The 27,033-nt window shown below is 55.4% G+C and overlaps 1 protein-coding gene across 1 annotated transcript; it reads left to right on the top strand.

Annotated features, from left to right (window-relative positions):
* Positions 1-8,434: 8,434 nt before the first annotated feature.
* LOC137667783 (LON peptidase N-terminal domain and RING finger protein 1-like) lies at positions 8,435-23,947 on the top strand. The gene is made up of 12 exons (XM_068408864.1): positions 8,435-8,967; positions 12,582-12,700; positions 13,326-13,448; positions 14,216-14,347; positions 15,082-15,217; positions 15,968-16,061; positions 17,707-17,821; positions 18,458-18,579; positions 18,965-19,123; positions 20,038-20,200; positions 20,290-20,436; positions 21,570-23,947. Exons 1-12 carry the CDS (start codon positions 8,595-8,597, stop codon positions 21,765-21,767), a joined length of 1,881 nt encoding a protein of 626 aa, XP_068264965.1. The 5' UTR covers positions 8,435-8,594; the 3' UTR covers positions 21,768-23,947.
* Positions 23,948-27,033: the final 3,086 nt, after the last annotated feature.

Below are 27,033 nucleotides of genomic sequence, written 5' to 3'. Positions count from 1 at the left end.
TTCCTGAGTAACGTAGATTTCAGACAAACTCGAGTTTAAGAGTCAACGCTGTGGAGGATTTTACTTGAAACCACAGAACGTGGCTTTAGATGTTGTTTTCATGGAACAAATGGGGCTGGCTCTTGTATAATCACAACAAACAGCAGGAAAAGATGCTGAGGAATGTTGTCTTCATTATCCAGCACAAAGATTAAAGGGAAAACATGAAGACAGGAAAAACAAACAACCCCAAAAGCCAAACTGGGTTTCAATGCACTTGGTTTGGCTGCAGCAAGGGAAGGCCGAGTCTAAAAGTGCCTCACTGCTCTGTGAACAAGGATGCCTTAATGTAAAATAACCCCGTGCAGCCACCACAGCCTCCCCTCCGCGCAAGTACGCAGGCCCCTTGCACAAGGCACAACCTACTTCCAAAGAGTATATGGAGTCACAGCACTTTACTGTCCCTTCACGCCACGCTCCTGCAGGATGGGAATCTCTTGGAATAAATTCTCTGCATCTGGACAGAAAAAGGGGAGGTCTTGCCTTTGCTTTTTAAGTTAAAGGTTGGAAACTTCTCAAGCATGTTGTGCCAGACTATTTTCTGAGGTCAAGCATGCCTGTAGATGCTCAGCTGGAGCTGAGAGGTGTTGCATCTCACTGGAGTGCGATTCTCCTTTTCAGCTGATGGCAGATATCTCACCTAATGAGCTTAAAAGCCCTAAAATTCTCCTCTGCACCTTGTGCCCTAGCTCCTAAAGTGGGTGAAGCTTGCAAATGGCTGTCTACAGCTGACCCCACTAACACGTCCTCACACTGCCCCAAATCTCAGCATCTTCCTGTCCTCGGAGCCAGCGTGGGTACACCCCGCGCTGCTGGGTGACGGCGAGCGCCGAGCCAGGCAGAGTCTGAACTGTTTGCTGTTTGTGTTTTACGGTCCTGCCTCGGGCCACTGTGCTAAGCTCTGTGCACACAGAACACGTGTGCCAGACAGGCAGGTCCCTGTGGCACAAGAGCAAGAAGCAAAACACACCCAGGCACCGGCTCTGTGAACATCCAGGCATCTCCTCCCGCAGCCGAGAGGTTCTTGGTCCTGCCTTGGGCACCTTGCCCTGCACGCAGCTTGCTCCCCTCTGTGCCCGTGTGCTGCCTTGATTTGAACTGGCCAAGTTTCCCCAGAAAATTGTGAGGGTGAAAACCATTTCAAATTATTTGGCATCCCTACATCCTTGTTGCAGCTCAGCCCTGGCTTGAAGCCAGGCGATGTGAACGGGCATAGAGCACAAGCATTCGTGCCAGCCGCATGGATTAGGGCTCTAAAAACACTTAGTGGAGGAGGTAAAAAGCAGGTGGAACGTTTGGCTTTTGGGGATGCTGAGGACCCTCAGCCAAAGGGGGACAGGGGCTGTCTTGTGGGACACGTCCCCCAGCACAACTTCAGTGTGCCGAGATGGGTGCTTGCCCACGGACGTGACAGCCAGCAGCTTCCCAAGCACTGCTGGGCATGAGGTCTGACTTCATCGGGGTGTTTAACCACATCATATGCTTGAAGCATCTGCAAGGTTCAACCTGGGGCTCCTTGGAGCTGACGTACCTTCAGCTGGCTGGGAGAGGAGAGTGGACAGAGCCCTGCTGAACACCCATCACGTCAGGCTCTGGAGGGGTGGAGTAGGAAAAGAAAGACCAGCGAGAGAAACTGGCAGCCGTGGAGTTACTTAAGCAATTCTTGTTTACGCACATTTACTCCTCTTTATATAATAACCTCGGCTGGTCCTCAGGGAGCAGGAGGGTTGTGCTGCCCCTGCTCACAGCATCTGGGGGTACCTGCAGGGACCCCGCAGGGCATGCGGCCATCGGGAGCCTCATAGCAGCAGAGATGCCAAGAGAGCTTAGGTGTGGAGAAAGAACTGATTTCCATATCACTTCATGCAGAGATGCCCCCAAATGAAGGCATTTTTTATAAATGCCAACAATTTCAGAACGGAAAGGCTGGACCTTTATTTTGCGATGAAATTTTTCATCTTGTGTCTAGGGGCTTTATTACATAAAGTCTCCTATTAGGGAAACAAGCCTCTCTAAGGTAGAGATCAAAAAGAAATCTTTCCTCTGTTCCCAAGTGACCTTCTTCATGGAAAACTTCAAGCTGCTTTTTCATTCCACTAAAAAATGGAAACGGTTAGAAATCCTGACTTTCCCAGAAAAGCTGATTCCTGCAGCCCTGCTTATGATCTGCTAATCTCTCAGAGCGCCAGGCAGAGGTTTCCTGCGAAACGACTCTTCTCTTTTGGCGCTGAAGAATAAGAAAAGCAAAACGCAAACAGAACTTGAGTCCTGCAAGCGAAGGGTGTTTTGGAAGGTTGGATCTCTGCTTCTGCTTGTGTCCCCTGCAGAGTGCTTACACTCGCTCCTCTCTGGGCTGCATCCTTCTGCGACTTGTCCTTTCATTCTGAAAATCTGTAAATGAAGGGGTTTTGCTGTTGATTAGCAGGTAAAAGTTATCGAAGAGCTTTATTCACTGAACTCTTGGGATTCATTTTCATAAAAATTACTTTAAGGATACGCAACTCCCACAGCACCCTTCTCTCCCCTGCAAACCGTTCTAGGACTCCTCCATTTGCTCTTTCAGGAGAGCAGAGCTGGCTCTTTACTCCCCAAACCTCACTGCAATACATTCCTAAAACCCAAACAGAAATGGTGCCAGGCTTCTTGCAAAAGAAAACCTGCAATTTGCTCTGGCAGATCCACCAGGACAGGTTTCTGGGTGACAGATCTTCCCGCGAGTACTAACAACTTGACCTCTTTAAAAGCCGTGACGTCCGTGCGTTATGAAAGAGTGTGCTGGCAGCAGGGGCGATGACTCGCTTACCCAGACACGATTCACCTGCCGTCCAAAGTGCAGCGAGAGGTGGAGACGAAACAGCCTGTGAAAACAAAAAAAGGCACAGCCAGAAATACCCGTCTGCTCCCCAAGCAGAGAGCTCTGCCCAGGCCACTGCGGCCAACCAGGGAGCCCACAAGCAGCTATTTATAATGGTGGTAGAGACACAGACCTGCTCATCCTGCCTGAAATCCAGCCCAGTGCCTGTGTTCAGGGCTTCACACCGGCTGGTTGTGGGGAAGGGGGGCTGCAGGAAGACTCCTGCATTGCTCCCTGAGTCTTCAAGGTGCTTCGTTCTCCTCCACGGTCGGACACGGGTCTTAGCTGGAATTTGAGCCACTGGCTTTGCGAGAGTTCTTCTGTCCGCACAAAGAAGGACACTGAATTATCAGGCTGGTGGTGGTGGAGATGCTGAAGGAATAAAGACCAGGGCAGAGGAAGCTACACACACAAGCTCACCTCGAAAAACATCTGTACAGGAGCCAACACCAAGAGCAGAGAGAGGGGGAAGGTCTGTAGCCCCCGAGGCAGTGCAGCCAGGGCGAGCACTCACCCAGCAGCCCTTGGCCACTGGGGAAGGGAGTGTTCATGGAGGGGATGCTCAGCTGCAGGACCTCACAGCTTGCCCGTGCTTGCCCTGCACCCAGACAACCCCGCTGGCACCAGCAGATTCGCTCCCAGTCGGTGCCCTGTGAAGGGGAGCTGTGCTTCTCCACCAGTTAGCACCCTCCTGTGACCCATTAAGGCATGGGATGAGGGGGACCTGACCTGCCTATGGCAGGATAGAGGCATCACTGCAGATCTGCAGAGCGCACCCACCGCCACTTGCAGCCTCGTCTGGCGAAGTGAAAAGGCAGCGCTGGGTCCCCGCCAGCCCCACTGGCATGTTGGTCAGGTGGGTGGGAGCTGAACAGGAAAAGTGACAAAAGGCAGAAAGGAGGGAGGCGGCACGTACTCGCTTCTTGCTGGGGCGAGGAGCCAAGGCCACAGGGGCTGGTGAACGAGCAGGGCAGGGCAGCCTGGTGAGTCCCTGAGCTGCAGTGATGGGCCACCACGGCGTCACCCCCAGCCACACGTCCCAGGTCAGGCACGTGGACACACAGCAGCTTGTGAAGCCGGTAAGTTTTGTCCAACCCTGTAGTAACAACTGATTATAAATTGGCTCTCCCCATCCCGAAGATGAAGTGGGTGATGTGACCTCTGGGTCTGGCCCACTAGGGTGCAGCTCCCTGTGGACACCAAGCCCTTTGGAAGTGGTGGAGCTTGCTGCAACATAAAGGTGGAGTCAGGACCTCAGAAAGTGTGTTCCTTATGGCTTTTCCTCCTCTAATCACTTGGTTACGTTATGTTATCCATGCCCTTATGTACTCTAGGATTAGATGGTGCTAAATGAGCCATGCTGACTTTGGGCCACTCCATGGGATCTCATACAGATGGAGGATCTTCAGCTGCCCTTGAAACACCAATGAAACAATTGCAACACATCAAGGCAAGCTTATAGCACTCTGCACCACAGACCCATCTTGTCATCCTGGTTTTGTCACCCATCCTAGGGCTTCCCCTCGGATAATGGGGACAATTCTGACCTTGCTTTTAGCTGTACTCCCTTCTCAGGAGTACGTGGCTTGTACATGACCGCCCACAGAAAAGAACATCTCCACGCATTTTATGTGGGACTTGCTTCAAAGACCGAGTGATAATGTTCTGCCAACTTCTTTGCCAAGATGTTTGGCCCAAGAGAAGTAAAATAAGCCAGATATGGATCTGGGCTCTCCCCCTGTGACTCTCCAGTTCCCAGGAGTTCAGGCATAAGCCCAGTTCCATGAGCAATGAGGTAACATTACATCGCAGCTCTGTGTCCTGCCAATCCATGTGATAGTCAACTCGTTTCTCTAGAAATGATGATGCCTCAGGCAAAGCCTCTATGACTCAGAAAGGAAAATATTAAAGTTTTCTTGAAAGGAAAAAATTAAAGTTTTCTTTAATTCCTCAATTCTGTTTACATCTCATCCTCCTTACCGAGGGAGTTAAAGCCTCTCTGAGCTCTCAACCAGAGGTTTCAGGACCCATGAACAATACCATGCCATTTGTATGATTGCTCCCTGCCCACCGCCTAGTCAGCACAGACCTCGAATACCAAACGTCAAGGAGCAGTGTGGCAATCTGCTTGCCTCTGCCCCAAGCAAAGCCAGGCACAGAGCAGCTCCCCTTACTGCATACAGAGACCTGAAGGAAAAAGTGCTTGTTATAAAAGATGAGCCACGACTGTGGATGAAGAGGCTCCCACACCACCTGCTTCCCCTTCCTTGTGCTTCACTCACTGGGACTGGCTTTGAACCGTGTGTGGCAAATGGAGAAACCTGGTGCTTGAATAACATCCTGGATCTAGAAATATTATGATGCAAAGCAAGCAAAATTCCAGGAAGCTGATGTGTTTGTTGACAGGCTGGGAGGGGTATGATGCAAATAACTCCCCACATGTTATTTGCACGTACTGAGGTGTAAAAATAATTCCTTAGGCCAACTCTCATGGCTTGCAGACAAGCCAGGATGCAGGCACGGCGCTGCTGGAAGGGTGCTGGAAGCCATGGGGGTGGGAGTGCGTCTGCACAGATGCTGAGGCTGGATTTGGCCCTGGCTCTTTGCCTGATCACCCAAGCAGAAAAAAAAACAACCCGGGACCTGGTCCCTCGCAGGCTGCCCTGGCTCTTACGCATCTGTGCCACCGTCAACCCTGCGTGGCCCTTGCTGATGGCAACACTCCTCCTCCTCGGCTGGGATGCCGACACTTTCCTCTTTCTGCTGCTTTTGAAACAAGGAAACTTGTTTTACCTCTGTGCAACAGGACTTTCAGGTCTGATGGTGACAGCAGAGCAGGGACAGCTGCGTGTAAAAGGGGTCATGACATTCCCAGTGCACATTCCTGTTTAGCAAGTGCTTGTGCTGCCTTTGAAGACACCAGAAGGAGCACACAGGCGTCTTCTCTCTGCACAAAAACAGGCACCACTGGGAAGGTGCTGTCACCTCTGAACCACTCCTTAATCCCTAATGTGTCAAAATCAAACGTCAACACTTGCAACAAATATTTATGCACTAAAAATGAGCAAACAAGGCCGGTGTGAAACCCCCGATCCCCATGTTGTGCTGCCAACAGCCCGGACCACACGAATGAGGCTGCACTCAAGCTGAAGAGCAAGCGGCGCGCGTGGTTGGGAGCCAGAGGAGGAGCTGGGTTCCCCTGCAGCAACACCTGCAACTCCTCACCCTGCGCTGACCCAGAGCCGCTTCCCACCCTTAAAGTGAAGAAAAAATGTTATAAAATAAATCCTATTGTGCTTTGCAAACAGTTCCTAAGCACAGTGTGATCTGTTCTGTGTTACGCAAAACGTGAAGCCCTCATCTGGCCAGCAGAACGGTTAGCATGAAGCATTTAAAGCTTTTTTTTTTTCCAGTTATGTACTGAGTCAGCACAAACACAGCATTGACAAGAGAAAGCATTTGGAGTTCAGAACCAGCTCAGCTCTGGATGGAATGAAGACCACAAATTGTTCTCGCGCTGGCACTAATGAAGCCTGGTTTCCAAAGGACTCGCGTGTCGCGGGTGATTGATTTTTAACTGCATTATGCAAAGGCAGCGGCACGTGCTCGCTGCTTACAAGGCGCCGGAGAGCCCACACATACAAGAATGGTTGCGGAGTGAATCAGGAGATGAGGAAAAGAACAGGACAGGTCCCAGGGAACAGCCCGGCGTCTCCCAGAGGAGCTGGCTGGGGAGATGAAAGATGCTCCTCTCCTCAGAGGGCTGCTGCTCCCAAGCCGAGCCACACAAACAGGTTATGGGAGCATTCTTGAAGCACGTCGCTGCAAGTTGACCACAGTAGCTAAAATCACCCTCATTCCATGGCTCAGGAGGCATGAATGTGTCCAAAGGAGTAATCTGGAGGTAAGACTGGTGAGGACTACCTGATGGCAGTCTTTTGATTTATTGGAGAGCCAGGTTTTGGTGGAAGAACTAGTCATGGCAGGAGCTAAATCATGAGAGGACAGTGTCTGGTGTGAATGAGCCTTGCCCACCTGAGAAATGCCCATGGGAGAACTGCTGGGGGAAGTGATGTGGCAGGTCCCTCTGGGAGGGCAACCAAAGACTGATCCTGAGGATGGGGAACATGGAAAATGTCCCCTGCGGGGCAGGGTCCCTGACAGCCCCACAACGCTCCTGGGGCGACTGCTGTCCTTAATGCCACACTCAGGAGGTGTTTGGGGCTGTGCTGCTAAACAGGGCCTGAGATTTCTCCAGTCTGAAGGGATCACTTAAAAAGATAACGGAGCAAGCAGCGAAGCCTTCCAAGCAGACATAAATCACTTCTAAAACCACTCACTTACTTTTAAAACCGCTCATGAGCTGTTTAATGTAATCACAGTAAATTTTGAAACAAAACCTGCTTCACAGCCCAAACCGCTGCCAGCCACTCCCTCAGCAGGGCACGGGTTTCACCAGCATTCATGTCCTGCTGGGGATCTCCCTCCCTGAGCATCCCTTCCAGTGCGTGCATGGGTTTGGTTTGTTTTTGGGGACACCCAAAAGAGCCCTTGGGGAACGTGCATCATCCTTATATAAAGTCTGATCTACTAAGCTCCAGAGTTGCCAGATCTCAGCTGTTTTTTTCAGCACCTGCTATGTAAGAGCTGCCAGCCCTTTGCTGTATGGCTGTGTGGCAGGGGATGCACCTCCCTTGGGACACAGAGCCCATCCTGGGGGTCCATGAGTGAGAAGGGGACCGTCCCTGTACAGGGTCTGAACGCATTCAATTCTGGATAAGTAGAGCATCTGAGGGAGATGCAGTTTCCCTTTTACATTGGAGGGATACCTTGTTCCCCCCAAAAATCCTGCCACAACAGGTCTGCATGGTGGGGTCTGTGAAGGGGTGCTTGGTGTGCCCCAGCCTCACCAGCCCCGGCTGCTCTGGAGCACCACAACAGCCTGCACCCCAGCCCTGCTCTGGAGAGCCTCAGCTAGCTCAGGCACCCCGCGCCCCAGGTATCCCGTGCCCCAGCTGCTCTGGAGCATCCCACCCTCCTGTCCCCGTCCCAGAGCACCCTGTGTCCCCCAGGCCTTGTGGGGGGGCAGCACCCCAGGTACCCCAGGCAGCCCACACCATGGGCTGGCTCCAAAGTGCGCTGGCCCCACTCTGGGGCACCCCAAAACATCCCCCAGCACTTTGCACCCTGATCGCCCTTCAGAGTGCCCCAGATCCCCCGGGGACCCTGCACCCAGCTGGTCCGCGGAGCTCCCCAGCACCCCCCACACGGCTTCACGCTCGAGTGCCCCGACTTTACCCCGCACCCCGGCTGCTCTGGAGCCCCCCAACACCCCCGCGCCCCGCTCCCGGGATCGGTACCAGAGCCCCCCCCAACACCCCCGTGCCCGACCCCACGCCGCGGTACCCCCAGCCCGGTGCCCGCCCGGTGCCGCCCCCGGTCCCGTTACGAAACGCGGCCGGGGCGGGGCGGGGCGGCAGCCAATGGCGGCTCCGGCAGCTCCGCCACCGGCGCCCCCCGCCGCTTCGGCTAGGAGGGGGGGTCCTGCCCCGGCGGGCCGGGAGGGGACGCGCCGTGCCGGGAGCGCAGGGGAGGATGGGCTGAGCGGAGCGGGGCGGGGCCGTGCACGGGGCCCCGGCGGCGGGCGGGCTGTGCGGGCAGCGCCGGCACTACGGGCAGCTCCCCCTCGGCGGCGGCAGCGATGAGCCGCGGCACCCCCAGCCCGTCCTGCCCCCCCCGGCAGCCCCTCGGCCCCGGGAGCGGGGGCTTGGACATGCTGCGCTGCCCCTCCTGCCTCCTCCTCCTCTGGGAGCCGGTGACCGTGTCCTGCGGTCACTCCTTCTGCAAGCCGTGCCTCGGGGGGGCCGTGCCCTCCCGCTGCCCCCTGTGCCAGGAGAGGCTGAAGCTGCTGGGCGGCGGGGCGGCGAGGTGCAACGTGGTGCTCTGCGGCCTCCTGGAGAAATGCGTGGGGCTGGAGAGCGGGCTGGCCGGGCTGGCAGCCCGTGTCCGGGACTGCCTCACCCGTGGGGACCCCCGGGAAGCGCTGAGGACGGCTCAGAAAGGGGTCGAGCTGGGTAAGCACCCCGGGGCCCGAGGGGCTGGCGGGGCGGGCTGGGGGTGCTGGGGGCCAGGGCCCTGCAGCGGGACGGGGATGCGCAGGGTGCGGGGTTGGGGCAGGCGGGTACCAATGTGGGTCACTGGCCCAGCGCCGCGGCGCCCTCCGAGCCTGCACGGTGCAGAGCTGGGAAGGTGGGAGTGTTGGAAAGGCAAGGCTGGGGATGGGGATGGGAAGGGGGGATCCAGCTGTTCGGCATTTCTCCCGTGTCCGCAGGTGTCCCGGGGTGATGGGAGGGGGCGGGTGGCGGGGCTCGCCCCCCCGCTCATCCCGGCTGCCGGGGCCGCGGGCAGGGCAGGGTGCGCAGCCTGTGTCCCACGGCACACACGCTGCTGGCCTTAACGAGCGGCCGGGGAGGAAAGAGCTGCAAACAGCTGCTTGCATCTTGCTGCCCGGCAATATTTCAGGGTCATAGGAAGAGCTCTGCCCGGAGGGGGTGGCCATTATGTAAAGCTGTTGGGACTTTTCCAGCCTGGGACAGACATGTCCTCACCCCCAGAGCCTGGCGAGGACACAGCCTTGGCCGAGCTCCTGTGCCAGCCCTCCTGCGCAGGGCAGGGTGTTATGTGTCCCCCCCCCCCACACCACTTTTGCAACCGGCTCTGGCGAGACATTTGCCTGCAGGGTCAGGATCGGACCCAGAGGGGTTGATCTGCTTTAATGTGTGGCTGTAAGTGGATTTCTTGGAGAGTAATGCTTAAATAAAAGGGGTTATACAATGCGTCTGGAGCAGGGGGTTGGGGCGGCGGAGGCAGAAGGTCCTTTCTCCACCGGCGTTTCTATGACAGCACTCAGCTCTCCTGCGGCGCAGACACTTATTCATCGCCTACTGCGACACAAGTGCCAGAGGTTCAGGGTATGCCTGGAACCGGCCAGTCCTGGTGCTGGCAGCAGAAAGCAGGTCCCTTTATGCAACCTCCCGAGGCGTCCGGCTCCTGCCCTGCGCACCCGTCCTTCAGTGCAAATGCACGTGCGTGGTTCTCTAGTCCTGCTGGCCTTATTGCCAGGCTTTGTCTGATTGGGGTGTACAATTATATATCTCTTTGTAAAAAGCCTCTGTGAGTATAAAGACAAGCTCTGTCCTCGGTCTTCCCTGCACGCTCCGTTCCCCGAAGGACAGGGGAAGTCCGGCTTAGGGCAACGAGGAAATTGCAATCACAGCCGCAGCTCCCGTAAACCTGCGCTTGCTGGTGGTGCTGGGGCTCAGCCATGTGGGTGGTGCTTTCGGGACATGTTTTCCAGCTCCTGCAGACCACTTCCAGGCTGCACAACTTACGGGCTCCCCTTTGCTTTCAGACATAACTGCTGATATCCAGCCCACGAGAATGGGTTTTTTTTGTGGGTCAGTGTCACACAATGGGCCAGTTTGCAGTGCCCCACTCAGCCCAGCGCGCAGAGCAGCTCTCTTTGCTTGGGAGAAAATAAATTGTCAACTTGTTATCTTTTGTTTTTCTAAGTGAACAAAAAAAAAATGTACTGTAGCGTGTAAAACAGGAGGCTCCCGACACGCGTGGAGCCGGGAGGCTGGGGAGAGCTATCAGTCACTCAGCAGCAGCCGGGGCCGCCAGCTGGCTTAGGTCCCAAATGTCCATTGATATCATAGATCAAAAATAGCTGCAGCAGAAGAGAAATGCAGAATTCATAGCCCCATTTTGCACATCTTGTTTTCTCCAAGTCAGTTGCTTTATTGCTGGGCTGTGCAAATGTTCAAATGGGTTTGCCCATGTGGAAAATAATCCTCTAGACTTTGTACCCATTTGTTCGTCTCTACCTGTTGTTAGGGGCTGGCACAGTTCACCTCTGGATGCGTGCTTGAGGGACGGTACCAAGAGCAAGTTCCCACGTTTCCTGATTTGAGCCCTAAGGACCTGGCTAACATTATAAATGAAAATAAGCTCTGAGGGATCAGGTGTTGCTCTGCTGCACAGCTCAGTGCAGCCGTGGTGCCGGAGCGGCTGGGACTGGGCTCTCTGCTCTTCTCTGGGTTACGGTGGCACCTTGAGCCCCAGGTGGTGAACAAGGTCACCCTGTGCTCCACGCTGGGCATGGGGACAAAAGAAGGTGATAGCCATGGCAGAGCTTCCTCCTCCACCATAAGATGTGGTGGATGCCGGGGCGGATCAGTGGGTGCCTGGGCAGGTCTCCCGGTGATCGCCAGTTGGCTGCTGGCCGGCCCCCTGGACCCGGCTCACCCCAGAGGGAGCTGCTGGCCCTTCAGCAAGGTGATGCTGCCAGCTCCCCTTTGCCACAGTGAATGCAGCACCAGTGCCTGCGAATGGTGCCTAATTTATGATGCAAGGATGGCCTCAGAGCCAGCATCCTGCAGGGCCACCACACGTGCTGCCCATACTGGCCTTACCATTGTCCCACGGGGAGCTGGGAGCCAGCGGGCACCTGTGTGACACTGGAGGCCTCCTCAGAGGGACCAGGGAGCAGTGGGTCCCCGACTCCAGCCCTCTGCAGCCGTCTGGTGATGCTCAGAGGGGAGGGGACGCAGGGCTGGCTGCACAGACCTGTTACCTTAGCTGGAAAGCCAGCAGGCACTGGATGTAGGTCACCTCCATGGCAAGCTGTGATATAACGGGGTGGGTCTGGGAATCTCTGCGGGTCAAACCCACAAACGTTACCACACCTGGTTACTCCATGAGTGTGGGCTTTCGGGGTGCTGCTTGCTCATACTCCCTGACATCCCCCACCCCGATTCCCCTGCTGGCAGTGCTGGTAGAAGGGAAGGTCTTTACGGGGTTTCCTTGAGGCAGGAGAGAAGAGTGTCTCACTGCCTGTTATTTAGGAGCAGGCAGTGCTGGGCGCGTGGGGTGCCCAGCACACTTGGGGTGTCACGGCCAGCAGCACCCGCAGGAGCTGGGTCCCCCCTACTACTGAGATCCCATCAGTGACATCTCACTGACGAGGAACTGGGTGCCCAGTTCCCTTCCTCTATTTTGGAAATCTCAGCCTTTTTCATACTTGGAAACTCCAAGTCACATGGCGGGGGCAGATCCTTGCACCCCCCCAGTCTCCCCTCTGCCCTGGGAGGCCGGTGGCAGCCAGGTGGGTCCAGGAGGCTCCCCGGTGTTTTAGGATCACAGGTCTCTGCAGCTGCAGGCTCGTTAGGTAACGTGTTATTGTGGCTGTGCTGGGTGAATCACGTCGCAGAGCTTCCCGTGGCAGCAGCCCCCGTAGGGAATGCGTGTGTGGTACTGCCTTTTTGCTGCATCCCAGAAGGATGGATGAGAGCCCAGATCCCAGCGTGGCTGAGCCGTTAAGTGCTGAAGCTGAGCCCCAAGGCAGTGGTGGGGCTCCTTGGCTGAGGGTTTTCAGGGGAGATGGCTAAAAATGAAGGGAAGAGCCTCAGAGAATTTAAAACTAGATATTTAGGGAAAATCACTTCCTTGCACAGACTTACGAGGCCAGTGACTTCTGCTGAAGAGGAGTGCAGGAGCTGGCTGTGCTTGGTGCGAGGCAGCGGCGCAGGGGCTGTCCCACCACGGTGGCATCTCCCCGGCCCCATCCAGCCCCGCTACCTCACCGTGCACGGACTCATCACACAAGTGACGACCTTTCCCTTTCCAGCCCCGGACGCCAGCTCCCTGCGGCTGTGCCGGGCAGAGGCGTTGGCAGCGCTGGGGCAGCACGTGCAGGCACTGGAGGACCTGGACACCGTGTGCAGGGCTGAGCCTGGAGAGCACGAGGTGAGCAGAGGGCAGGTCCGACCGCGCTTGGAGTCAAATCTCACTGTCTGGGAGCAGTTCCTCCCCTTCCCTGAGTCCTCCTAGCCATTGCATTCATCCTGCTCACAAATACGCTTGCCAGCCCCAATCCAGGCTGCGATCGCTGCGTTGTGCTAACAGGAGAGGTCCAGGGCCGCGTCTGTCCTGGCTGGCGCGCAGGGCACGTCGCTGTGCTGGTGCGCGGGATCGCAGCCAGGGGCTCAGGGGAGTGTTGGCCAGAGGCTGAGCTGCCCTTGGAGAAATCACCCCTGGGAGCTCGCTTGCTGGTTTGTGAAGCGCTCGTTGGCACTAGTTTTGCAGCTTCGGAGGCAGACGCCCCTGCCTCCTTCCCTAGGTCTCTGTAGAGTTTGTTGGCTTGGCTTTTGCAACTGCAGTCCTGTTCCGTGGGTACCTGGCTGCGGGTGGACCTGGTGGGCAGAGAGGACAGGTCTGAGCGTGGTAGCAGCGACGTGTCCGGGTGCTTTGGCCTGGGATGGGAGCAGGCAGGAGGCTGGAGGGAGGTTCCCTCGGGGCTCGCATGGAAGCTGAAGGGCCATGTGCTCAGCTGGTCACTGTTGTAGTCACCGTGGGTTTTTCTGCTCTGCAGGGCTTCTTCAGGAAAGGGAAGGTGCTTCTGGAGATGGGACAGAGAGCTGAAGCCCTGCTGGCGTGGGAGCACTGCCTGACGCTCAGTCCTCATTTTCATCCTGCTCGGAGAGAGATGGAGAAGGTGTGTGGGCTGTACCGTGGCGGGGTCCTGTGCCCTCTGATCACACAGGGAGATGCCCTTGTCCTCTGAAGGACTCGTGTCCATCACAATTGCGCTGCTCTGGTCAGCACTGGGATCAAGTGAAGCTAAGTCCTGGTCCAAAAGCCTTCCCATTGCTCCAATGCAGGTTCACGCATGAAGAAAACTCCCCTTCCTCAGTCCATATCTTCAAGTCTCAGGTTTTGCAGTGTTTAGATGCTGGCATGGCATGAGGTGGGCTTTGAGGCAGCATCACTAGTCACCCAAGGCAAAGCAGCCAGCTGAAAGCTGCCACTGGAGAGTCAATGTCTTTTCTGCAGATGATTTCAGGCCAGCACCCACCTGTGTACCAAAATCACCATCACCGGTGAGGCCTCTGGCAGTGTCCCTGGCATGGGGACTTCATGCCATGAATGGACACTTGCCCTTGAGGAGGGAAAGGGCAGGGGAACGGCAAACAACCTTGTACCCTCCACAGCTCACTCCCTTCCTGCTCTTTGTGGGTGCTGGAGAACATGGGTCCCACCCCTTGAAATACACCGTTTTGTTCGCTGCCTCGTGCTGCTTTCTTCCTTACGCACTGCCAAGGCATTTGTTTGACAGAGAGCTCAGCCAACGCTGAAACAAGGAACCCCAACGTGCCCTGTGGTGAGCAGGAGGCTGCTCTGGGGAAGGAGGGAGCCTGGCAGCCCACCCACTTCCCTGCTTCCTTCTCCCAGCACCCCCTGAGCCCCACTTTCTCCTTGCAGATCCTCATGCGGGAGGATGCTCCTCAGCCAAGCACAGCTGCTGCACTCCCAGATGATGCTCACTGGGGCTTGACTGGTCCCCAGGTCGATGGAGGGAGCCCTGCGCTCCCATTGTCTTCTGCACAAGCTCAGGTGAGAGATCTGAGTCTGCAATGGGACACAATGTCCCTCTGGGACATCCCAAATTGGGGTTTTCCAGTGATGGGAAAGGAGGCGTGATAAGGGGAGGCTGTGCAGGACCATAGCCATGTGCATGTGGTTGTGTGCTGGGATGAGAAGCTGTGGGTAGTGGAGGGTGGGAGAGTAAAGACACCATCGGAGCTGATGCTGCGGGCACTGGGGAAACAGAGGAGGCTCTTTCTGCCTCCATTCTCCTCTCCCAGTCTTATTTTGCAATACTTCTGGTAAGAGTTTAGACTCTCATTGTGTTTAAAATACTCAAGTCACACTACATTCAGGAAAAAAAAAAAGAAAATGTCAGTTTTAGTGTTTTTTAAAATCCAAACCCCACACTTGAGAACCGTTCAAACCATTAGCAGCTATTAAGGAATGTTGTCTTTTGTTCTTTGCCTTCTATAGATAAATTTGGCAGGTTTGGAGAGAGGGGGAAATCAGAGAAAATGGGCTCAGATACACCCGAATACCAGGTGGTACATCTGGACAGAGTAAACCCATGTTTTAACCATGAGATGAGCAGGGATGTCTGTGAAGGCCACGCTCACCTGCTGTCCCACAGATGCAAGATGTTAATATGCATCAACACACCGGAAAAACTCCCGGTGCCATCGGGCTCGGTGGGGTAGATGGGGCACTGTATTCAAAGGGTGAAGAGGTTTTGGGCTTGATTTTGTCTCTTCTGTGTCTAGGATCAGGGGGAAGAGCTGGTGGATGGCAGAGGAGACACCGGGTCTGAGCACGGCCAGGGGACAGCCACCCTTTCCCAGCCGGGGCGACGGCAGGAACCAGAGACTCCAGCAGAGAGGCAGGGCCGGCAGGTGGTGGGTGAGTGTCATCAAAGGTACCAAAATCTCATCTCATGGAAAATACTTGTTTAAAATCCATTTTGGTCCTGAAAACTTAGTGTTTGTGCTGTGTGCCAGCTCAGCGAGCAGAGATCGCAGGGGCACCTGACGGGGCAGCGCTGGCCGGCACATTTGCTGCTTCTCATGCATGTGAGGAGGATCTGACCTTCCTGGGTTGAGCTTTGGGTCTCACTTGGTGAAAAGCTCTTGCTAAAGCCAGACTTCCCTTGTTCCCTGTGTGGAGCCAGGGGGAGGCTTCCTTTGGTTCCCGTGGGTTTTAGATCAGAACTTAAATTCCCTTGCAAGGTACACAGCGGCACCTCCGTTGGCATGAACTTGCCATCAGTGTCCAGCCAGCTGGCTTCCACGTATGTGGGTTTGTGTAAGGCAGTGATGATGCCTCGTGGCAGGACTCCAGAGACCTCCATCTGGGAGCTTCCTAGGCCACTTCACCTCCTAGTGCCTCAGTTTCCCTGCCTGCAAAAGGAGGTAGGGAGATACCACCTACCTCTGCCAACCATGAGACCCACTGATGGAAAAGCTGTGGGTGAACATGGATGGGTCAATAGGGGGGTTTACGTCACATTTCCTAGTGGTTTTGTTTTAACCTTCCAAGCACTTTGGGTAGCAGCTAACTACTTACACCTCAGAACAAGGTCAGAAAGCGAAGATTAATTTTCAGTATTGAAATGGGGGGGTCGTCTTCACTTTCCTTCTCTTTTGCCACTAGATAACGAAGAGGAAACAGCAGCAGCAAAGGGTACCCAGACATGCCTCGGGGAGCTGCTGAGCGTATCTGACTTGGAGTGTTCCCTCTGCATTCGGTGAGTTCTCCGGCGGGAGAGCTTTTAGGATGAAGAATTAGCACCTGCTGGGTTTTCTTTCCTGGTGTGGATCTTTTTTCACATCTTAATAGCAAACTGCATCCCCAGTAGTGATGAAACACAGGTTTCAGTAGAGATAGCAGATAAGGACAGGGGCATGCTTTGCCCTGCCAGGCTGTAAGAGCTCAGATCACTCTGTCTCAGGGCGCAGCATCGTTAGGTCTATATCGCTTGGGACATCGGTGTGGAGGTGGGGATGTTCGGCGGGGTCAAAGACTGAAAGCGGTGGTTGCCCTTTGTAACCACAGGCTGGAACAGGAGGGTGTTGCCCCAGGGAAATACCATGAGCAGCAGCAGGGGTATTGCAAACCCAGAGAGGAGCATTTCTGAGCTCTGTGCCTGGAGATGGAAGAGGGGACCAGGTGGAGCCTATGTCTGTCTTCTGGCTCGGCCGGGGAAGGGCTGGGTGCTGCCACAGAGCATGCTGAAACCAGGCTGTTATTTCTGGTGTCTCAGGACCTTGAGCAGTTGTGCAAGCAGCTGCTCGCAGAGGGCTGGGTGTTGCACCACGGGACGTGAGAGACGGTCAAGGTCTCCTGTGTGGCGGCTTTTTCCACGTCTGGGCATGGCACAGGGGAATGACAGAGCGGAGGGAGAGATTAAGGCTGTATCTGGTCCAGATTAGGTGAATTTAGGTCTCTTGTGAGAACAGGGAGATGTAATGTTCAGGAGGAGTCGGGGCTCAGTGCTGAGTAGGACTTTCTTGAGTCTTTCATTTCATTTCTGATCCTGGAGCCCCCCGTGAGCAACCCGAGTGCTTGCTGCTGGCTCTGCTCCCAGAGCCAGGGGAGAAGGAGGCACTTTCCCTCACTGCCTTTTGGGCTACACACCTCTGGGTGTGTGGGACCTCAGCCCTGCCAGGACCAAGGGGTGCCATGTGGGTGCTGAGGGGGTCTGCAGGGACCTTGCAGGGATGGGGAGCAGAGCTCAGGCCTGTGGCAGTTCTCATTGTACATCATTGTGCAAGTCCGACAGCCTGAGCCCAGACTTCTACTTAAAAGAGTAAGCTAGTTAGGAACCTTTACATGTAATTAACAGGAGTTATGAGCAAAGCTTAGCCAATGCAGCTTTAGTGAAGGCGAGTTGCATAGCCATGGGCTGCCAGGGCGTGGAAGACACAGTGTGACATGGCTTTCTGTGGTGTCACATCCCTGCAGCATTGCTGTCTTCAGTGCAGAAGGCTGATGAAGGCAGCAGATTCCTCTTGAAATCGTAGGGGACATGGGAAATGTCTTGTTCCTACTGGCAGCAAAATCTCTTGCTCTCAGCAAGGTGGTTCAAGGAAGATGCAGGTGCAAGGCTGGGGATAGCCAGCAGCTGTGTGCATGGCTTCGCCTGCCCTGTCCTACTAGACCTTTGCAGCATCAGCCTGGGCCTCTGCAGAGTGCTTTGGGGGACCCCCTGCCATGGGGCTGAGACCAGCCGGGGTTTCCAAACCAGGATGCTGAGCCAGGCCTTGGGAACGACAGCTTTGAGGGCACCCACTGTGAGCAGAGGCTCTGTTAAGTCTCTTCTCTGCTGGTCTTACCTGTGCTCCTTCTCCGACGTCACTCTCTGCGGTCCGTTGACTTTAGTCCCTTTGCAGGATGTTCTTCGAGCCAGTGACGACGCCGTGCGGGCACACCTTCTGCAAGGAGTGCCTCGAACGCTGCCTGGACCACCGGCCCAACTGCCCCCTCTGCAAACAGAGCCTGAGAGAGGTGAGGGCACGAGTCCCAGGGAAGGGAGCCGGGGGAGAGCCGGGCACCAGCAGCGTGCCCAGGGCTGGGATGGGAAGGTGCGATGCTCTTATGTCAGCAGCTCCCTGGCACAGCGGTGTCGGCTCCGCTCATGTGGGAATGACCAGACAGTTGATAATTAGAATCAAGAGATTCGTTTCCACGAGATGCCACAGCGATTTAGTGAGATTGTAAACAGGACTGAGAAGGAGAGAGAGAGAGAGAAAGAAAGAAGCGAATGCTAATTACTTTTAAAAATGGAAATGGATGGAAAACCTGCTACCCTGGAGATTTGATTTAATCTTTAATGAAAAGGGATTCGGACGAGACCATCGGGGAAATTAGGTTGTCATACAAGGACTGCATCACTGTCAGAGACAGGACACTGTGCTGGACGGGCCCTGGGTCTGAGCCGCATCTGCAGGTCTCGGTGGAGCTGACATCCGTCCTGCTAGATGGCTTGACATCCCCCGATAGGTTTTATCCCTGACTTTCTCTGATCTAAAATTGCCCTCAGCTCCAATAAAAGTGGGAGTGATTCATTCAGACCCCAACAGGGCCTCAGGGCTCCCCCTCCCTGCTCTTCTCCAATCTATTTCTGGGTCTAATTTCTTTTAGTACCTGAAGGCTGGAAGCTACAGCCCCACTGTGCTGCTGCAGGACATCATGCTGGCCACCTTCCCCACACAGCTGGCCGAGCGCCGGGAGCTGCACCGGGCTGAGATGGCAGAGCTCTCCAAGTAAGAGGGACCTGCTCCGGTGTGCTTGTGTGTGTGTGTGCACGGGGGCCGGGAGGGGCTCCGAGGGGGCTGCCACACCACACACCGTTGCTCTGGCTTGGTTCTGCTCAAGTGATGTTCGTCCCACTTCTAGGATCATGTCACAGCAGTGCTGGGTGGGTGTGAACGTGCCCCATGGGGCACCTGGGGATGAGGGAGCGTCTCTGCAAGGAGCTATTTTGTGGGCAGAGTCAGTCTTTGGGCTCTTTGTGAGCCAAGTGGAAGCTTTGGTGTTGCTCTGATCTAGAGCATCACTTCTTGGGGTAAAGGACACACCTGGTGCAGAGTGCTTGGGATGGGATTTGCTCTGGCAGGTTTCAAAGTGGTCTCTCCTCCTGTTCCTCAGCCTGACCAAGAACATCCCCATCTTCGTATGCACGATGTCCTTCCCAGGCATCGCCTGCCCTCTGCACGTCTTTGAACCTCGCTACCGCCTCATGATCCGGCGGTGCCAGGAGACCGGCACGAGGAGGTTCGGCATGTGTATATACGAGAATGGGAAAAGGTGAGCTCCTGGGCAAGGTGGCTTCCCTCCGCCCTGGCTGATTTGCCCCTCTCTGCCCCAGCCCCTAATGTCTAAAATCCCGAGTAGTTTGGAGAGGAGGAACAAGGTGCAATTTCCTATCCCACTGCCCCCCACAGATAAAATCAGCAGAGAGCTGGTGTGTTCCCCGTACAGCAGAGTGAAATGGGATCTCGCTGCCTCCCGGCATCACACTGTCCGGGCAAGGAATGGGGCCAGGGCTGGGGCTGGGCAGAGCCAGTGGTGGCTGGTAAATACAACAATCTGGGAATAGCTGCTGGGTCAGGATGTCTCTGAGCTGCGTGGTTCCCTGGCCATGTCCTCCAGCTCCTCTTAGTGAGCACTTCAATATTGCCATATTTCTCATACTCTATCCTTAACAAGCTACGAGAGGACACTGGGCTGAATGGGCTTTTGTTTGGTGCAGTGTTGCCATCTTTGTGTTCCTGGTGGCACCTCCAGATCTTGGGTGGGCTCAGTCTCCAGGCTCCTAACCCAAGTACTCTGTTAAATACCTGTATTTACATGACATATCCTCCCCATGCTCTAGTCCTGTTCAAGTGAAATGAGATAAATAACATTTTCTGGGCTTTGGGAAGATGTCTCTGCAATGGATGGTGTCTTCAGGACCACTGGATGTCAGGGCAGTACAAGGGCCCAAGTCATTTTGTTATAAGGCAAATCCAAGGGAGCGTGGACAGTGTGCTCACTATTCCCTGCCCTCTTAGCAGCAAGTGGTAGCTCAACAGAGTTGAATGAATCTCTGAATTTGCCCCCTCCCAGCCAACTTGTTCCTAGGCCTTTTCCTCCTTGGTGGTGGTGCTTTTAGGAGAAGCAGCTCTCCCACCACTGGTACCCCAGCTCAGCCCCTCTGTTCTCTCCCTGGCTCCCTCCAGTTTTGCTGACTACGGCTGTATGCTGGAGATTCGGCAGATCGAGCTGCTGGCGGACGGGAGGTCCTTGGTGGACACCATCGGCAGGCAGCGGTTCCGGGTGCTGAGCCGAGGACACAGGGATGGCTACAACACTGCCGACATCGACTACCTGGAGGACAAGAAGGTGAGGACAGGGCCAGGGCCAAAGCCCCCGCCGTGGTGGGACAAGGCTTCCCCATGGCCACCTTCAGCATTCCTCTTCCCTCCACGCAGGTGGCTGGGGAGGAGCTGCAGGAGCTGCAGTGCCTGCACGAAAGCACCTACCGCTTGGCTCAGCGGTTCTGTGAGCACAGCGACCTTGCCTCCAGGCACATTTTGATGCAGCACGGACCGCTGCCGGAGAAGGAAGAGGACATCCAGGTAATGCCCCGAGGAAAGGGATGCTCTAAATAGAGAGGGTACCAGGAGAACCTCTGAAGCTGCGCTGTTCCTGCGCTAACCACCCTGCTGCCCTGCTTGGCTCAGCCCCAAGATGAGCAAAACAATTCCTGTTTTTCACTCCTGTTACCAGTTAGGGCATCTCTCACTCAGAGAGATGGTAGGGCTTGTTTGTTAAACCATTTAATGTTTCTTTGTGGTTGTAAACTGTTCTTGGAAACTGAGCACTGAGTTTTAAAAGCTTTCCCAGAGTCTTTTCCTAAGTGAGAACCGAGAAACTGAGCTGACTGGCTTTGAAAACCCTTGGGAGAAAAAAACGCAAACAAGTGGGTAAAGAAACGAACCCCACAGCTCAGCAACCCTGTGATCTCCTTTCTCATCGTGTTCCTTTGAGACAGCCACAGCTGGCCAGAGGAGAGGAGCTAAGAGGGCAGCATCCAGTTTGCTTATTAAATTGCTCTGCCAAATTCAGATTCTGGAGAAAAAAAAAAAGCCCAAAATATAATTTTCACTCCTCTAATCTTAAGTGTTTCCTGCCTGGATCATTACAAATCCAAATTACAAAATGTCCCAGGCTAAGGCTGTCCTGGCCAGCGGCCGCATCAACGCTGTGCTCAAAGCTACAAACCAGCTCATCCTCCTTCAGCCGAATCGAGCATTTCCCTCTTAGTTTGGCTCAGGTTTCAAAAAAGCCAGTTTACAAAAGCACTGCCCAGCGATTGTGCCTGCCTGGCCTGCGCCTCGCCTCTCTGAGTGATGGTAGGGCAAATGCCCCAAAAGACACGGACCACACAGGTTTTGGCCTGTGTGTATGAAAAGCATTGCCTTAAACAAGGAAACGCACAAGATGTTTCTTCATCTCTTTAGGATAGACTTTTTCCCAGTTACATCTGTGTCTGGAGACTCCCTGGGGAATGCTTGTCTGGAAATTAAATTAGTTTATGCAGCAGCTTTGAGCCCGCACAGACAAAAGGGCCGTTCAGAGGAATACCGTAGCCAAAGCCGGCATTGCTATCCTGACGAGAGCATCTGTTTCCCATCCGCGATGCTGCCCGCAGACCACGCGTTCACTTTGCAGTTCCTGACCTGGGGGTCTCTCCCTCTCTCCCCTCCAGGCTTTGGCAGATGGCCCGACGTGGTGCTGGTGGCTCATCTCCATCCTGCCCCTTGACCCATCCCACCAGCTGCACCTCTTCTCCAGCACGTCGCTGCGTGCCCGCCTCACCCAGCTGCAGCGCATCCTCGCCGCCCTGCTGCAGCAGCCCCCCGCCGGGCTCCCGCTGCCTGAGCGCAGCCCCTGGGGCCGCATCTGAGCTCCCCCAAACCCCGGCCCTCTCTGCAGGGGAGACCTCCACTCCCTTGGGTCTCTCTATGTGTTGCTTCATGGTTTTGCATGTGGTTTGAGCCCCTGTGAAAGTGACCTTAGCGATGAGCTGGGCACCCTCTGCCCGGCTCGGTGGGGCCGGTGCCGCACCAGCAGCAACACTACACCGTCCACACCACCTCTGGGAGCTGCTTGGTGACATGGCTGTGCTGTGCCATCAGAGGGGGGACCAGGATGGAAAGCTGGGTTGTGTCTCGGGAACCAAAGTCACTTGCTGAGCTGCTTCGGCACCAAGGAGGACTCTCCTTAGGGCAGGGGACCGAGTGCCAGGATTGCCTCTTCCTCTTTGAAGGACAGCGTAGGGTTTTTGGTAGATGGTTCTGCTCTGTGCAGCAGATTTTCAGGCTTGGGAGAGGTGGCACTGGGAGGCAGAGAGGTCCCAATGGCTTCCCCCAGCCTTGGGAGCTGACAGCTCTGCCTCCACTTACAAGTTTGACTTCGTTTCTATTCAAACAAGAAGAAAGGTTGAATTAAACAGTCCGAAGCCCACAGTGCTGCTCATAACCACCTCCATGGCCACACAGTGAGGAGGTGCTGCTCTCAGAACATGCCCGGGGCCGGACGTCCCCTTCCCACCGCTGTGCTCGGTGCTCTGCCATGTTCACTGTGCCGAGCTCACCGGCTGCTTCCCTGGGCCGGAGCCGTGCTGGAGCCTGCCGGCGCTTCCCCGACTGCCGGCTCCACTGCCATGAAGTGCCGTGGGAGGGGGGGATTCAGTAGTGTTGGTGCTTTTACCCCCACCCAGAGGCTGCTGTTCCTGAGCCTGGCTGGGTTCAGGTTCCAGGGTCGGACCCGGGGCCTGGAAGGAGCCGATGGTACAAGGGAGTTAAGTGTAGAAGTGGTTTTGTGAGACTTTCTGCTCCTTGACTAGTACAATTTTCCCATGTTCAGTGTTTCTTGTGAACTTTCTGCCTCCTCAGGAGAAAATCAGGATCTGATCTGAGGCCGGATCCTTGCACTTGGGACCCAGAGCAGTTCAGGGTCCCCAAAAGAGCACAGAGTGAAGTCAAAGGGAGCCGAACCCCTGGAGAGGTGGGGAGGGAGTAGGACCAGTGACCAAGGCTGTGAGCCCCCAGTGTCAGGGGAGCAAGTGCCTGTCTGCAAGTGCCTGGCTGCTGCTTGTCTCTAAACACAGGGAAGACTATCCCCCTGGACAGACCAGGCTTTCCTCCGTGGAAATCCTGAAGGGTTGGGATTTTTGTCTCCCATCCATAATTTCAGTGGCTTTGGGTTGAATTTTAGGAGTGACATCCACTCAGTCGCTGGATTAATATTGCTTCCAGAATTTTATCCCTGCTTCCCTCAAAGGCTCCGCACCCCATCCAGGGTCTCAGTGGACTGTTGGACATGTGTACGGGAGAGAAAATCAGGCTGGGGCTACAGTGCTCCTTACTGCACGTGTTGCTGGGCTGAGCCTGGGGCAGGAGGCTCTGGGCACAGCTCTGGAGAGATCCCTGCCCACGGCCACCGCCTTACCCTGTCCTGCTCTCTCCAGGAGCGAGAGATCTCGGTCTCTCCTCTCCAGCAAAGTGCCTGGACCATAGTGAGCGCAGGGTGACTGAGGACTACTCAGCTGGATTTGCTCCTCTACCTTTGAGCCATGTCCTCCCTCACTTTGCTGCTGTCTCTGGGACACCATGACTCCCGCAAGGAGCTATATCCCCAGGATGTTGGATCGGGGTGGGCAGGGGTAGGTGATGGAGGGATGCCTCACAGTCCTGGGGCAGGTGCATGTAGGTGGCAGGATACCACTGAAGTTTGGGAAGTGCCTTTCTTTCTGCAGGGTCGATGTGAGCTCACCCAGTGACCCCCTCTGCCCTGAGCCCTTCACCTACCCCCCGAGTTGCTGTTCCCCAGGTGTGGGAGCTCCCTGGGCCGCTGCGGGTCCCTCCAGCAAGAGGGGATGCAGGGGAGAAGCGTGGGTCTGCACCATGTCCATGCTGGGGGAGAGCCAGGCACCAGAGCCACATCTGCCTGGCTGCTTTGGGAAGGGACTCATGCAGATCACTCTCGTTTGCTTAGAGCACCTTCGGGGTTTGTATTAGTATCTTTGCTCTTTGAATTAAATTTTCTTCCTGGTCATTGAAATAAAGACCTTTTTTTGTTGTTGTTTTGTTGCTGGTGTTTAACTTTTAGGTGCTCATTGATGAAGGTGCTTGGGCATCACCAGGGAGATTTGGGGACGCAGGGAGAGGTGACACCCTGGCCTTCAGACAGCAAATTAGATAGACACTGTGAATACAGTCCAGCAAAGGTAGATGGCAAAAAGGGAAAAAAATAAGGTGGTTTTGCTCGCAGAAAGTGATCGTGTGAAACAAGGCAGGAGGGACTAGCTCCTGCCCATCTTTGCAGTTAAAGGCTTTGGGGAAGTGTGGGAACTGGGAGACCAGTCTGGTAGAGATGCTGACCAGTGTGGGATGACCCTGGAGGGTGTCTGTCCCTCGAATGCTGTGGAGAGCATCTGTCTCTGTCCCGCCTTTGCAACCATGGGCAGAGAGCTGTGAGCTGTGAGCAGGTTTGCTCTTGGCAGCTGGCATTAGGGATAAGTGACAATCCAGGGAGACATGTGTAGGCTCTAAAATGAGGGAGTGCCCCTGGATGGAGAAGGGATGGTCTTCAATCCCAAGCATGGCGATGTCCTGCTGGATGGCCTGTCCTACTCTGCTCTCGTGAGACCCCACCTGCAGTGCTGCGTCCAGCTCTGGGGCCCCCAACATAAGAAGGACATGGAGCTGTTGGAGCGAGTCCAGAGGAGGCCACAAAGATGATCAGAGGGCTGGAGCACCTCTGCTATGGAGACAGGATGAGAGAGTTGGGGCTGTTCAGCCTGGAGAAGAGAAGGCTCCGGGGAGACCTTCTAGCAGCCTTCCAGTGCCTGAAGGGGCTACAGGAAAGCTGGAGAGGGGCTTTTTACAAGGGCATGGAGTGACAGGATGAGGAGTAACAGTTTTAAACTGAAGGAGGTGAGATTTAGATTAGATATTGGGAAAAAATTTTTTACTGTGAGGGTGGTGAGACACTGGCCCAGGTTGCCCAGAGAAGCTGTGGCTGCCCCCTCCCTGGCAGTGTTCAAGGCCAGGTTGGATGGGGCTTGGAGCAACCTGGTCTGGTGGAAGGTGTCCCTGCCCATGGCAGGGGGGTTGGAACTAGATGATCTTTAAGGTCACTTCCCACCCAAACTGTTCTATGACAGCTCTCCCCTGTCTCTTGCTCCTATCTCATCTCTCCCTCCCAAACGTGCCATCCAAAACCAAGGGCAAGAAAGGAACTTCCTCTGCCCAGCTCTGCTTTGCACCCAGCCTGGGAACCTGGGACAACTGTAGGAGAGAGGGAGAGGGCTCAGGCGGTCTGAGGGGGTGGGTGACCCCAAGAAGGTCCCGTGCTTCGGAGCAGCGTCTCTGCCCGGCCGTCAGTAACCGGCTCCACGAGGACTCACACCTCGAGTTTCACCCCCAGCCGTTCTCCACAGAAGCAGCCGTGCCCCGGTGCAGCCCCGCGCTGCGCTGAGGCCATGCCAACCCCCCGGTGGCCCGGTCAGCCGGGGCCCTGTGCGCGGCGGGGAGGCCACGGCGGGTCCGGGCGTGCGCGGCTGGGGCTGCCCCGTGCGCGTGCCGCGCCGGCCGCTAGGTGTCAGCAGGGAGCCGGCCTGCGCGCGGGCGGGCGGGGGGGCGGCCCGGGGCGCTGCCGGAGCCCCGGCCGGGCCTTCCTCACCCTCCGCCCCAGCGCGGCCCCTCTCCCAGCCCCGGCCGGGCCTTCCTCCTTTCTGGCCTTTATATAACACTCGTTATTGGAGCTTTTCAAATGGACATCTGTGTCCTTCTCTGGATTTTACAGACAAGAACCGGGGCTGGGAAGAGGCAACATGTTGCCCAGGGTCACCCAACAAGGTCCCTGGTAATCAGGAGACCACTCTCCAAATGGGTCCCTCATCCCACCACATCCAGCCCCCACCTCTGTGGGTGCTGGGACATACCCTGCACAGACTTTACATCTCTGGGGAGGTGCAAACCAGAACTAGCACTGGCCCCATTCCCAGCACCCCAAAACCCATCCTCCAGCTCCCCCGACCTCCTCTCCAACAGCACCATTTCCTCCCTTCCCCTTTGGCACCTTCAACTCGAGACATTGGTGACAACTTCCCTCACCTAATAGTGTGGGCAAGCAATTAGCTACAGAGGCAAGTAATTAATACAGCAAGTGTCAGGCTGTGCCTCATCTTTCTTTAACAAATGGTACATTTCGAAACTAATTAGACCATCCAGTACTTGAGGTAGCAGAAAAATCAACACGAGATTGTTCGAGCTAAGATCTGCTTCTCTAGCAAGGCCATGCTCGCACTGGAAGAAGGGCACAGTACATGTTAAGGTTAATGAAGGTGGGAAGAAAAGGGAGAGAACCAGCACCTAATTTTTTTTTCTATCCTTTAGCAATACCATTTGGTGCAATGAAAGACGGATCATATTGTTCTTGCTTTTTAAAAAACAATAAAGGAAAGCAATGAAGACAGATGTGCCGTCTCTTTCAAGAAAACTCATCCACGGGATATATTCAAAGATGGAAAATGACAAGTGATGAAAAAAGAGACTCAAAGTCGCTGCCAGAGCTGTTGGAGTGGGACCTGCCCGTCCCCCTGAAGAAACAGCCCCATCGCTTCCTCCAGCCAGTCTGTGCCTGGTGTGAAATCAATCTCTGTCCTGTACGGAGCAGAGCAGGAGGATTGCTGACATGTCCTGAAGCTGACTCAGAGCAGAGATCAAGTGGCAGCTGGATAACCGCCTTTGCCTCTCGTTCGATGACATTTTGGGGATGACTCGCTGGCCCGTCCCCAGGCTGTGCTGCACACAGGAGCCGTGCAAAGCCAAGCCCTGACCCAAGCAGGAGCAGGAAACCTGGGAAGATACCCCAGGTGGAGCTGTCTCAGTGTGACCATGGGTCACTTACACAGATCTACTGGGACAGGCTTTTCCTACAGGCTTTATAAAACCCGTTAGGGCCCATCACACCAGCAATGCCACCAACCTGCTGCTGGAGAGCCCTGGATTTGGGGCAGCCACATGGGGCTTCCTCCCAGCCCTCCCACACTGCCTGATTCAGGACCACCTTTCAGCCCCCCAGGGAGCACCTGGAGGAGAAATTACCCCCCCCTCTCAGTGTGTGACTGTCCCCAGTCCCACGACAGCGACACACCTGAGGCG

The sequence above is a fragment of the Nyctibius grandis genome, chromosome 10 (genome assembly GCF_013368605.1).
Source record: "Nyctibius grandis isolate bNycGra1 chromosome 10, bNycGra1.pri, whole genome shotgun sequence".
Taxonomy (NCBI): domain Eukaryota; kingdom Metazoa; phylum Chordata; class Aves; order Nyctibiiformes; family Nyctibiidae; genus Nyctibius; species Nyctibius grandis.
This window is presented reverse-complemented; position numbering and strand designations above follow the sequence as displayed.